At 38.5% G+C, this 14,829-nt stretch overlaps 1 protein-coding gene across 4 annotated transcripts in view; it reads right to left on the minus strand.

The window, feature by feature from the left end:
- The window catches only part of CDC14A (cell division cycle 14A), a 60,052-nt gene that overhangs the window by 36,553 nt on the left and 8,670 nt on the right, over positions 1 to 14,829 (minus strand). For all 4 annotated transcript variants that reach the window (XM_080622782.1, XM_080622781.1, XM_080622780.1 and 1 more), the window contains exons 3-4: positions 10,832 to 10,907; positions 3,606 to 3,698 (exon numbers count right to left, since the gene is read on the minus strand). In XM_080622782.1, coding sequence (XP_080478908.1) covers positions 3,606 to 3,698; positions 10,832 to 10,907 — 169 coding nt within the window. The remainder of the gene's footprint in view (positions 1 to 3,605; positions 3,699 to 10,831; positions 10,908 to 14,829) is intronic.

Below are 14,829 nucleotides of genomic sequence, written 5' to 3' on the forward strand. Positions count from 1 at the left end.
CATTCTGAAACACACACAAATAAAAAGAACACAACACAAAGAGCCTGTTTGAAGAGTCTGTGTAAGTTGAATCTGTATCTAAGAAGTAATTCAGGTAAAAGCCTTAAAACAAACAAAGCAAGCCACTTTGCAGACAGTGACTATTGTCTTACAAGAGTTGCTTTACAAGGGACAAGGTTCTCCTCCCGTTGCCCATTGTCACTGCTCTAGCTCATATCATGTGGCTCTGCTACCTATAAAAAACCAGATTCAGCAAATACGGAAAAGTTTCAAGTATTCTTTTTTCTCTGACCTTTCCATTCTTATGCCCTCAACTTCCTAAATGTGCTAGGAAGAGAAAGCCTCTCACAGCTTTGGCACTGTGCGGGCACACGACATGTAGCAACGGTGGCCAAGAAAATTCATGCCACACGTCCCAAAAAGTTTAGAGAACAAAAAAGGAATATTTTGCAAATCCACCTTAACACTTACTCACAATATTTCTCTGCTTGGAAAACACTGCAGTAACTGAAAAGCCTTCGCACTTGCTGACCCTCCAAGGGAGCGGTTATGGATTTGAGCAGTAGTGTGATATGCTTAGATTATACCAGAACAAACCCTTAAAGCTTCATGTAGGGCTGAGAAGTCTAATTTATTGTTTTAAATCTGGGGGAAGCTCTCACATGTGGTAGTTTGTTATTACCTGGTCATCTGCTGTGTTAAAATTACAAACTTAAGAACTCAACAGCTTTTTTCCCTTACTGGCGTTACAGAAGCTTAATACAAGTCTACCAAACACACACTTAAAGTAACTGTAAGAAAGAAATAGGAGCAGCCTATCTGCTATCTACAAGGCAAAAGAGCTCACTGGATCCCTTTTCAGAGTTTGTCACAGTACGGGAGCATTGTGTTTCACCAGGACTGCTCAGAAGTCAGATATGGGTCCACTAATCAAGTTTTGATCTTCAAAGAACCGCAAGAAATAACCACTACTTGTCTTCTACAAGGGTGGAATTAAAGCTCTAGGTTTACCAGGAGGAGTAAGCGCCATACATGTATGTTCTCTCTCCCCCCTGCCTCATTTCTCTAGAAGTACAAGAGCAGTCACTGGTACAAACAGACTAATATTCCTCCTGCTCTTCTACCCCAAGGAATCCAAACCTTACTAGACAGCAGATCACACAACCAGGTGAGGGCTCCTTGGTTTCCAACCAGAAAAGAAACATAACAAATACTTTAATAATATGGAAAGAGGGGACCAGCCCTCAATTCATCCATGTTATCAGAAAGGGGGAAATGCACTCTTCTTCTCCAAGAAGGAATTCTTTGATGACAAGTGGGGAGTTCATATAATGACCTCAGTATAATTCAATAAAGCTTATTCCCTCTCACCCCTCTTGCCCCCAGAAACTGCTAGGGACAAATTGAGCCAAACAAGGCTGCTTTAGTTTTGATATGCATGAAAGTACTTGTAATACTATTTTAAAATGATTTTTAAATACTCATTTTTCTTTATTTCTTTTTAATTAACTATTGTGGAAAGCCACATAAAATATTCTTTTTGTCCTAATCTGAATAACAGGAAGAATCTTTGCGGAATTTTTAAGAGCAAGGGCATTAATTTAGGAACTGGGCATGATTAGCCTTAATGTATTGGAAGTACATTGTAAAAACTGACATTTAGAAAACACATCTACCCGAGATGCACTTTACAAACAGGAAAGCTATGGCCCACAAAGTTTTAGGACCTAACTTTTCCTTAACCTTATGAGTCTCTTATTAAAATGTTTTAATAGCTATAGGGTATTTCAGTGCAACACGTCTAAGCAGCTCCTCATTGGAACAATCTAAGTTGCATAATCACCCAGTGGAAACCCATTCCTAGAACTTGATCCACTGTTTTCCATGTTTCACTTTACACTTAATATTTTAACACGAGCCAAACCAATCCTTCTCAGTTAACTGGCAAGAGTTCACAGCTCTAAGACTTTCTGGTTTCAAAAAGCTTATATAAGCAAAGGCAAGATGTAAAATCTACAAGACCTGAGATCAAAGAGGACATATATTTCCGTCACGATTTGGATATTCCTACTGTGACAGATCACACTGCCGATGACACAGTTCTTTTACTGATGAATATGATGAGGTTCCTTCATGCCCTTCCTCACGCCCTATCACATAACCCAAGAGTGTACATCTACTGCATCTGACCCAACACAGTATTTGCAAGTAACACACTATGAAATGCAAATATTATTTCTCGTGAGTGAAATGAATGCGTCTCGATTGTCAAAACTAAGCTTCCGCAGGTAAAAACCCCCCAAAAAACAGATTGGTAGGTAGATCATGAATAAGTTTTTAGAATAACTGAATAATCATTTTATGAATCTACATTAGTATCAATCATTACAGAAGAAGATGAATGAACTCCCTTAACACTTTCAAGCTTAGAAATACACATCTATACAAATAATTCTGGGATGACACGCTCTTGTAACATCTTGGATACCTTTGTGCAAACTGTTTTCCAACGTTACACTAAATTGAGATGAACTGGAAAGTGACCTTAAGGTGGTTTCAACAAGAGAACAAGCACTTTTTTGTATTGGTAACACTGTATTAGTAAAAACTTGCTCTTGGTACATAGTATTTTCAGTAATAAGAAAATACTTGAAACTTATCCTCAGGTTTTTCCCATCTTTAGGTCTAGACAGATCTTCTTTCTCAAGAGCATGCTCACACTATCCCCATCCATGTAGTAAAACATTTTCTTTAATGACAAGAATCCGCAAACTAAATTCATTATCATCTGCATTTATTGAGCTTTGCTTTCAGTACGACCTGAAAGAAATAACACCAGCTTTCACACAGTATAAAGCCTGATTTAACAGAGACTTCCAGAACCCAGCTGGAACATGTGTGTCAGCTTAGAACCAGCAGCTTGTTAGTTCCAGTATTCTAACATGCTATGACAAAGACTCTTTGAGGTTTCTAGAAGTTGCTTCAATTCTGGACAGTAGAGCAGGAAGGCGAAACTGAAGTTTGAACTACACTGGTATGAAGACACACAGATAGCTGTGCAAGTGTCAGCTTGCAACTACCAAAACTTGCATGATATCCTAATAAATTAGGCTTGTGTAACTAAGGCAGCCCTGTGTATTGCATGGTATCTCTAAGACCAGAAGGCTAAAATACCTCAGGTTTTTCATTATTCTGGGTAGATTATGAAATTTAACTAAGAAATCCATCCAATAATCAGTATGCCTCTGGCCTAGTAACTTTAAGAAAGGCTGTGAGAAAAGGCTTTCTCCTCCCCAGTATGAATTTCAGTAATGCCATGAGCAGCAACTGAGGTCAGGCAAGTTGAGAGGTAAGTTTGTGGTTTGCATTTTGATATTCAAGAAAATGGTATCCTATGGGAAACACGCACACGATCCACCAAAGCCACTTCTTGTGTAGTAAAATGGAGTTAAGTCCCAAGTCACACAGCAGAACTGTCAAAGACAGCTTAGGGAAGAATCAAATGACAATCCGCCTGCCCCCTAAAGTACAATCCATTGAGATGCTATTTTTACAGATGTCTCTTAAGGAAGGTTAGAAGAATCCATGTGATAAATAATACTTACAGCATATGCACCTATTAGAAACGCTGCGTTTGCTCGTTTTCGTTGGTCAAAGCTGGTGTAGTACACGATCTTCTTTCTTGATAGACTGAAATACTGTTGAAATGAACCAGAAAGCATATTTACTGAGAGAATACATGTTTAAAATGCCTTCAAAAGTCACTCTTCCAAAACTGAAAAAGAAGTCACAAAAAATTCTTCTATAGCGTTACAAGTAAAGGAGAACAAATTCCTGATACCATGAATTGGTATATTCTTGCATTATAGATAGGAGTGCAAAGAAACAGCCACTGTACAAGGGCAGATCTCTTAGCTGCACATAAACAGCCTATAAAACACGGCTGAACCACACTGTTCAAGATAAAAACCTGGTTTTTTTTTCCCCAAGTTTAAAGATTTGAAAGAACAACCTATGAACATTGATAAAAGACATTGAAATTTTCAGACTAAACCACCCCCCTATATGTGAAATTTTGCCAGCACGTAATTCTGTGGAGAAGAAAAAACCTAAAGCAATCAATCTTACAGGCATTTTGTTAAACTAAACACTACTCTTCCATCTATACTACCTAAAAATGGGGTGACAGACATCATCTTTCTAAAGCTTCAACAGCAAGAACTTGTATTTAAGAAAAAAGACTGCACAAGTGAAAACCCTGAAAACAGGCTAGGCAGAGACAAAACTGGTAAGTCTTCTTTATTTAGGACAAAACAAAGAAGACAAAACTCCCCTGTGGACAAAACTCCCATTGAAAACAAGCCCAACAAGCACCCGGAAAGAACAATAATGACAAACTGCAGCAAAACTGTTTAAAGCCAGAGAGAAAATTGTCCCTTAAAAATGGCAAGTTGAGCAGTCTATAGTGTTGTTGTTTTTTAAGCTTCATGAATTGCTTCACTTTCTTTGTATTCTGCAATGCTATCACGCATGTTTTTTCTGCCAGGTTTTTACAGTGCTAGTACAGTTCTGAAGAAGCCATCACCAGACATTCTGGATTCTGCTTCTAAGTATTAGATGTGTATGTATCTGTTGGAATATTGCAGCAGCGATTTGAGTAGTGCCAACTGTATTTCACTTTCAGAAGTCTGTAAACGTTGACTCTCATCCTCAATCTTGTTGCAAATTTTAGGACAGCTTTAACCACAGAATCATGTTTTGAAAAGAGAAAACCCCAAACAAATAGCTGATAAACTCAGAGGAAAAACTGATGTATCATAGTGAGTTTCTTACTGCCACCTCCCACCAAAAATAGCACCTTTAATAGCAGTTCTAACTGTACACTCCAGGCTGGTGTTACCCACAGCTTCCATCAGTGGAAGGAGTGAGTTAATGCAAGTGAGTATATCTAAATGGGACTGTATATGGAGCTAGCTGGCTGCTGGTGATTGGAAGTGGCTGTATCTTAAGCCCAACAGCAACATCTCTCTCAGCATATATGCAAACACACAAAGCTCCAGTAGTTATTTAATTGGTGAAGCATTCAATTATTATTACACCTTGACAAAATGAAGCCCAGTATTTTAAGATCCCTCCTTTCTTCCCCCTCCTCAAATTTTTAATGAGTGTTCTCTAAGCTCAGTTCCACCCATGATGTGTAGGTGGGATAAGATTACAGCAGTTATGCAACAGTGACAGAACTTCAATTAGAACTTGTTGACTGCTCCTTATTTAAAGCAAAGTTCTTTGCAACAGTTTACGGTTCACCTGAAATACTATTTTAAACTGAAAAGGCACATTCTGTTAGCTAGCCAGAAGTGCTATGTAATAAGACCATATTTCCCAGTTTGTTTTACTGATGGATGGGGGGTTTTATCAGATAGCTATGACATGTCATTCCAAGTTTGAGATGCTTTTGTACCTGAAAAAAGTGAGAGCTCACCTTAAAAGTTCCCAGCACAGTGAAATGCAAGTAATGTAACACTTTCATTGCTTGATTTTCAGAATTGAAGGGTTTGAGTCTTATAAGCCATATTGCTATGTGAAATAGTTCACTGGTTTTTGAATCCTGACTAAAGCTTTAACACTAAACTGAAACCTGACATTAACTAATGGCTCACAGCATAGCAACCAGAGGAAACCTCAATCAGGATTTTACTGTTCAGAAGCGTGTAAAACAAATCACTTTTTATTTGCACGGTTTACAGAATGTCAAGTTTTACAGCGTTTGCTAAAACGCCAACGTAACGCACAAATTCTCACCTCACTATACTTCCACTATCAATGCTAAGCTATATCATATGTTTTTAGAGAACACAGATTTTCTGACCATGTTTAATAAGCTAAGTCCATTTCTTTGGCTAGGCTCAATGATAACAACTGTTAAAGACTGCTCCAGAGCTCCACCTGACTGGATCAGGGCTTTACTTCTCCCAGATACTGAACAACTCCAAAGAACCAAAACTGTTCCAACAAGGAATTCTTCAATACAGATCATCTACAGAATAGCTCTAGTTACAGATAACACAGCTGCAAATCATCTTTTTTCTAAAACAAAACTAAGGCAAACACTATGAACCATGAAATATATTTTTCTTCAGCAGTAAGAAAACGTTAGCAGTTTCACACATCATTACAAGACCAAATGCAACAATATAATAACAGTATCTGTCAAGATACATCACAGAGGAGCACGCTCAAAGACAATCATTTGAACTAAAAGCAGAGGTTACATGAAAAGGTTTTGGGTTTAGGTGATAATACTAATTCATTGGGTGTATGAGAAGGTTCCAGAAAATATTATTTGCACTGTAAGATTATTCAATAGATCAGTTGTCATTTCTGGAAGACCTCAAGAGAAATTTACTCACACAGAAATTGGTGACAGGTTTAGAAAATACTAATGTGAACGATTACTAGCTCAACATCTGTTTAGAATCACCAGATTATTTGACAGTATTTTATTTCATGGCTATGGTTTACTACACTTGCATTGGTCAAGCAAGAAATCACTGCAATGCGTTTAATAAGCCTGGATCAACGCACATACTATGCATATATATACATAAGTATACAGGTGCCTGTGTATATAAGATGCATATATAAATAGGAGTGACTATAAGGCTGGCAAACTGTTCATGGAAATGTACGTATTAAAGCATGCACACAGAGCCCTGCCTCAGAATCTAAGCTGTCCTCAAGGAGATGCTTGCGGTCACGATAGCTCTATGTGTTTGCCCAGCAGTTTATTGATGTTAATACAAAAATAAGCCAAACCCCTCCATGATTCAGCAGCAATACAGTTAGCATACGAGAATCATTAACCCCAGAGTTCATAAACCTGCCAGAACCTTCCTTCTTCTGCCTTTGATCTTCTCCTCTGATATCATTTATCTCAGCAACCCCCCCAATCAGCCCTGCTTCTGAATCGACTGAGGTTGTGTGAGGCTATACGTTCACGAGAACACAGCAGGCTTTTTAAAGCAGTTTTTATGAAATCAGATTTATTTAAACAGAAGAAAACCACATTCTCAGCAAGCAGAATTCTAAGCAGCAGGAAGCCAGCCCAGCCAAGCATTTTCTCGTGCTGTTGACTTGGCTAGTCAAGATCATCTCCATAGCAATCAACAATCAAAACATTACTAACATAGCAAGGTCAGAAAGGTTTTCCTGTAAAGCATAACCAGGACTTTAACTTTCTCAGCAAATGGGTATCTGAACAAATACTTCCGCTCCTCAGAACAGAACTATTTACTGGTTTTAAAATCAGTCAGCATAAAGTAACAACGGTTTCCTTTAAAAAGTTGGCCTGCCATTAGCACATTTCAAGTACCATTACCCTTCTCCTACCTGTCCCCTAAGAAAGCAGAGGAAGGCAGGAAACTGCCTCCATGTCTAATTCTTTATCTAGAACAGAAATAAATACAGCTGAAAGACCTGGAGGGGAAGTTTGTTTTAATGAGATCTTATACACCCAATTTCTCCTGTTCCTACTCACAGAAGTTTTAAACTTCGTAAAAATCCAAGACTCCTTTTGAGACATCACATCCACACAAGAACCATCACATTTTGTGAATACTTCTTTCATGCCACGCTTCTTTTAAAGACTCTTTTTGTATGAAAAGTATAAGAAGCACATCCCCAACCAGGTATATTCCTAATCATGGCAGGAGTCACCAGGCTTAAGCAGTGTGATTGCCTCAGGGTCCCAAAAGCAGTACAGCAAGGTAACAGAAACCATACCACAGCAGAGGGTGGATACCTGCAGTTCCTTTTACATCAGCCAACTCCTGCTGTTGGTCACAGGGCATGGTTACCCTTAATGCAAGGGTATGCCAGCAGCAGATTGCCCAACAAGCCTCTTTCTCCATGCCATTAGTTCAATTGGCACCTCCCACTTCCGGAACACTGACCACAGGCTGCTTACATGTCCCCCTGGTGCCATGTGAGAATTGCCATACTCTTGTTGCTGTAGTTACTCAATGCCTCGCTGGCAATAAGTCACAGGTCATGAACTTGTCTTACACAATAGTTCAGCCCTTGGGAATCCTCTCAGTGACACTTGTGAAGGTCAAACATGAGAAGATGGGAGGTGGAAGGGTAGAAACTGTGAATCCATAATAGCTAGGCCTACAGTACGCATCAGATACACACGTTAACACACGGATTTGGTCTTTCAAGCCTACTTACCCACTGCAGATAGTATCTAAATGAGGACAGTCTGGCACGTACTTTAACTATTAGAAAAACAAAGCTTACAGCAGCAGGTACTGGCCTACCTGAGGGGAAGTCACTCAGACTGGAATCTATTCATGTGCAAAGTTCCACACCACTATAGTAGTATTCCAAGCTTTAGCTGTTTCAAGGTCAGGCATTACTTTCAAGTGGTTGAACGATCAGGTTACCCTTCTCTACTATGCACTAGTAGTTTAAATTGACCTGTTGGGAATTAGTCTCTGGTAAGGCAGCAGCACAAACAGCAGCTCCTCCCAGCTTACGCTGCAGCTGATGTGCATGAGGTTTCTCTGCCCTGTTGGTGCTTCGCATAGCACTGCAGGTGGCTTGCTTTTAAATAAAAATATAAAAGTCACATTAAAATGCCATCACAGTCTGCTAAATCAACCCTGCAAATGCCAGAGTTACCACTTCAGCTTCAGTCTGCCTCCCCTGTGTATTTTTTCTATCATGATTAGAAGCTACTTGCAACAAAGAGCTTGCCTCATTCAGTGCACATGGTGGTCTCATAACAAGAATGAAGACAGGAGACACACTCCTGTTTAACACTGAATCATTAAGAAACCACAAACAAGTCCCAAGGTATTTATTATTTGTGTGCTTATTTCCTGGCTGAAACGCTTAGTACCTAGGATCCAGTTTGAAGATGTTCTAGCTCAACTGCAGAAGTTTAAAGATATGCTTCAACAGTGTATTCAGACTGTATCCAGGCCCCAAACTGATCCCAGTCTCAGCCTGAATCTGGAAAAAGCAGAACTAATCTCTGCAGTTCTTGCATGCATGGTGAAAGTCAGAGTAGGAGGTTTATAGAGTAATTATTTCACAGAGAGAGCAATCTCCACAATCTTTAATAACTCAAATATAAGGCAAGAAAGAGCAGAATTAAGGTTAAAAAAATCCAAACATGGATTCCTAGTGAGTGAGCATCATTGGTCATGTGTTTAACTGGGACAGTGCCACTGGAAAATAGGCTCATAAGATAATGTATTTATAAACTCTATCTAGTGTTAATACAGAAAAGGCAAATCCAACCCTTTCCCAATATGAATGAAGGCATTCCAAATTAAAAATACAAGAGTTTAGTGGTTTTTTATTTATACCAAACTTTCTGCATGAAGCAGCCATGTAAATTTTCACTACAAGCACTTTATTTTTTTTTTGCAGAAAGGTTATAGCAACTTTATACCACCCCTCAATTTGCAAACTGTCCTCTCAAGACTGAGTCGGCATGTCCCTGGAAGTAGTCCATAGCATTAACCAACTTGTGTAATGGTTTCACTGGTGCAGTGAACGGTAGCCCCAAAACATAATGCCACTTTTGAGACAGGAATCCTCTTAGCAGTGGCCAGTGTTATCACATCTGTTGTCTCAATTTTCCCTTCTGTCAGCAATTTTAAATCTGTAATATTTAGTGAAGGGTCTCCTTATTGTTTGCACACAAGTGGTATTCAGTAGTGCTTCAGAATTAAACCATGATTCATTTCATGCAGTTGATAAATCTTCTATACATGCTGCATTATCACTTTCGCAGGCATTTGGGGACCAGGTTAAATCTCCAGCTATGTGCCCCATGTGCTGGGTCTGGCTGGGATGGAGTTCAGCTCTCTCCAGAGCAGGCTGCACAATGCTGTGGTTTAGATTTGTGACTAAAACTGTGTTGATAACACACCGATGTTTTAGCTGCTGCCAGATGGTGCTCACACAGAATCAAGGCTGCCTGTTTCTCACTCTGCCCCCACAGCAAGTAGTCTGGGATGGGCAAGATGCTGGGAGGGCACATGGCCATGAGAGCTGGCTCCAACAGGCAAGGATATTTCATGCCATAGAACCATCAGGCTCAGCAGCAAAACTGAGGAACAGGGGTAGCTCAGAGACTGGCCAGGCTGAAGTCTACTGGTGGGAGGCGGTGACTACCTTTGCACCACTTGCTTTGCTCCTCCCCCGTCCCCATGTCTCCCCACTTCTTATTCCCCTACAATCAACAAGCATTATGTGAAAATCAATAAGAAAGCTTATACAAATATTTTGATAGAGGGACACTTCTACAAGACAGAAAAAGGAACCATTTTTATGTGTAAAAACACATTTTCATAACACTTATTAGAGGCAACATTAAATAGAATGAGATTTAAAAGGTTTAACTTTTCCAGTGAGTGAGATTGAGTTTAAATAGTATGATTTCAGGGCCCACGTTTTGTTCTTTTTTATAGCTGTGAGGTTTTTTGTTTGGTTGTTATTTTAATCTGTTTTTTCATACTAGCATATATACAGCTGCAAATCTATGAAATAGCCAGAGTGGTTTGTTACTATTGTCTTGAAACTGTAAGGTTATGCAAAAAAGGTGAACACAGCCTTCAGTGCCTCACCTGCTAAGCAGTGACAACATATTCACTTCTAACAGTCTTCAGAAGGAAAAGAATTCAGAATGAATAACCTTAGAACTTAGTAGCAACCACCTACATGATGAGCATCTAACAATCACTTACAAACTGGATAATGCATTTCAGTTGTATTGTAAGACACAAACACAGGAACACTGGTTTTAAACAAAGCTTACCTTTAATTTCTTACTTAGCTTACAGCAGTATCTGTATAACATTGCCAAATTTAAAGGTCCAAAATCGCCATAGAAACTGGGAGAAAAAGAACAAAAAGATGTGTTATTATACAAAAAAGCTAAGCAAGTTTCAACATGCCTGTTGTTAAAGCTGCAAATCAGTAACTTTTGGGAGTAGCCAATACATATGGGAAAACAGATAAGCCTTTTATTGATTCATTTAAGAGGTTGATAGCAACAATCAATTTGAAAGCATTTGTAGCTTCAGTTAAAGATGCTCCAGTAACTACCTTTCCCATTACATACACACACTACAGAATTTTTTCTTCATCCCATGAGATCCAGACTGGTTTTGGGCAAAACTACAGAGTGAAGAACTTCAAAACATCATCTACTCCCCTTTAAGCCATGTTGATGTCATTCCAGGTAAAGGTTCTACAACTGCTTAAGATGAGAATATATCATTAGATACTATGAAGAATAAGCTAAAAAGACTTCATGGGTGGTTAAAATTAAATAAGTTTTAATCCAGTCTTGATCTGTCTGAAATGGAAGCTTATTTTTTTATCCCATTCTCCATTATTCCAGTGATTACATATACACTTAACTTTACATATCAGAGTTCCCCTTTGTACCCTCCCAACCTTCTTGTCTCTAGGCAATTATATTTCAATATAATTATATTTCAATATATTATTTGTTTCATGTCTTCTGACTGTTCTTATTTCTCTCTTCTAGATTCTTAAACCTTGACATTACTTTTGAAACAGCAACCACTGTCCTTAGAATAAGAGCTAATAGTAGTAGTGTGTAGAGGAAAGTTGTTGCACAATAAAGCTAAATTCCTGGTAGGGATTTACAGCGTTTTTCCAAGCTAACTCTTCGTATAGGCGCCTTTACAAGTAATAGCAGCCTTTATGCTATACAGCTTATGACACTTTCTGGAGCTTTTTCCCTTGCCTCCGGTTATGCAAAACCGCTCATAATTTAAGTTGCAAGCTTTCTCCAACAGTTTTCCTGTTTGTGTGTGGAAGTCTTTTATCTTGATGCTCTATGAAAATTTGTTAATGCACACGTTACATATTCCAGTGAGAATAGACTAAAATTGCTCTAATCTGCACTGCCCTTAGTCTTTTGATAAAGGAGACAGGACACTTCTTGCCTACTGACAAACAAAACAAGCCATCTGAATATGTTACTTGGGGAATGACAAAGGAAATACGTGACTATGTTCTACAAATTCTGGACTCTGGAGGAGTGAAAACTTCCTGAAATCAGATGACAGGATAGGTGGTAGCACCATTCAAGCCTTCTTCCCCACAGCAGAAGGTTTATTTTCTCAGGAAAATTATGTTCCAGTTAACTAAGGAGAAGACCTTTACTTCGAGGGCAGTTGCACATTGGGAAGACATCCCTCAGAGAGGCTACAGAATCACAAACCAGTTGTTCAAGGCTCTGAGCAACATATTCTTGTTGAGCTTGCTTTGAGCCCAGGGTCTGGATTAGAGATCTCCTCTCCAGAGGTGCCTTCCAGTTGCAGTCATTCTGCTATTCTAAGTGATCACAAGTAGAAGCTTCTGATCTTTTAGGTGTTTATAACTTTACCAATATACTCCTTCCGACATTCTCTCAAACAAAAAAGCTAAACCCAGTGTAAAGAGACAACTGCATTAGCCTGATCACTGTCTAGGATGAGTAGCCTGCCTGTCACATCAATGCTATTTCATTATCATCTGCTTTACAACAAAAGTGTTTCTTAAGGTTCAGTTCAACCCTTCAGTACAGAATGACATAATGCTTAATTACAGAAGTCCATTAGCTGGGTCAAAGACTAAGCTGTCCAGCTATTAGGACTTTATTTGTAGGTTGCACAGATGTTAACCAGCTCATAGGAAAACTGCAGTGGCAGTAAAGCAGTGTTAAACTTGGGATTTCTCATCTTTTCTTAGATAAGTCTGCTATATATAGGCAAAAGTTATCTGTGCAATTTTTAATAGAGATGAAAAGGATGAGATGAAATTCAATTGTCTAAGAAGGACAAGTATAAGTTACAGCACAGAAGTTAAAAATTGGAGCTCTAACAACACTAGTGATTGTAGATTCTAGAGAAGCTATATAGAAGATATACTAACATCTCTTCCCATGCTGCTGCACTAACACCTTCTCTAAAACAAAGAACCAGCTCTATCTTGTTCCATTAACTTTTGAGTATTCTTTCACTTAAATACATGATGAAAGAGTAAAATTTGGGATTTTAAGGTTATTTTGTGAAAAATACTTTCAAAAGTATTGTGAAAAAGTATGGAATAGGATAGTTACTAAAATAGAGAATACTTTTAGAACTGGTGTAAGCAAAGTAGCTGTCCTGGGTTCAGCAGCAGCAGAACCCAGGACAGGAGCTCAAAGACAAAACTGAATACACAGTTCACCTAAAGCACTGAAGGACTACAATCACGATTTAGGATAGTAAGTTCATTTGCTAGAAGTACATCACCATGAAGTCAGATTTTCCACATGATTAAACTCAAACTAAAGAGTAGGAAAAGCACATGAGAATTAAATTACAAACCAATTTATCCACAACAGACAAATTATATACTATATTGGTGGGGATAAGGATAAAATACATCTGAATGTATCCATGAAGTAATGTTATCTCTACAAAATAAAGCTCCTCAGATTCTCTCAGCCACCAAGCCACTACCTTAGGCTGACTTTGTCCATCACTCATTACCATTAAGGTATGCTATGATACTCTTAAGGAGGGGAAAGGGAGAGGAAGTATCAGTTTTTCTGACCCTGGTACTACCACTGTTTGCCTGTGCTGCAGAAACAAGATGTTTCTTAGAATCCAAACACAATTATAAAGGAAAGGCACTTTTGGTCACACATAAACACTGGCAATTCCCAAGCTATTTACATAACACCATATAGGCACTATAAACCAGCCATTGACTTTATTGATGTGAGGGACAAAGGTTATTTGTTACACACATAATTTTAACTTTCCTCACTTAATACCCCTAAATTGGAATAAGCTTGGATGTCCTTATTTTTAATGGGGCTAAGTGAAACAACTGCCTTACAAACCTCAAAATCAAGGAGTTCTCCAAAAGGTAATACAAGGCTCTGTACTGGTGTCAGTGAACTCTGAGCTACAAAACCCTTCTTAAATTTATATCCTTAGAACTAAAGTTTCTGACATGTTTCAACTCATTACTTTTAGTATAACAAGCCATTTCTGTACTTGAACTAGAGACACTTAATCCTGACTCACACAGAGGATTTTCTTCTTCAGAACAGGATTTTGACAGAGAGTTAAATGTAAGTGGAAGCTGGGAAATAGGAGCTGCAGGGAATAGGTAAGAAATGACACACCAAGTCATCATCTGACTACAGAATTTTATCTGGCAAAAGCTGAAGATAAAACCCATAAGTGATTAATCTTAGTGTCTGATAACAGTTAAAATAAATATTATTTTATTTCCAGCTCTTTCACAGTTAATAAGACCTTCTTTGTATCTACATGTTCTAATAAACATTTCAGCCACTTTAGAGAGACAATCATTTAGCATGGAGGTGGGAACCAGCTATGAGGGTCAGAATGCAAGTATGGCATTAATCTACATTTAATTATATTTTGTTTTCATCAACTACTTAAATGATAGCTTAAATTATTCTTCACCCTCATCCCATGGAAACAAGCTGTCCTTACACTTCTCAAGCTAAGAAGTAGCAAAACTCCAGGATATGCTAAGGGATATTTAAATACTTCAAGAATACTATCACAATGCTACCCGGAAGCAGTAGAATACATTTCTTGTACCTGTGTTCTCCTAGAATTACTCATCCCTATGGGTTCTTAAAGCACCAGATCCAAGGTATTTGCTGTGTTGTATCATAGGAATGGTCATCCACCTAGAAAGACCAGCCCATAAGGAGATCACTGGTCCACTCTGTCATGAAAAGAGTAACTAACCATTCTTCCAGGGAAATTA

This window comes from Psittacula echo (assembly GCF_963264785.1).
Source record: "Psittacula echo genome assembly, chromosome: 7".
Taxonomy (NCBI): domain Eukaryota; kingdom Metazoa; phylum Chordata; class Aves; order Psittaciformes; family Psittacidae; genus Psittacula; species Psittacula echo.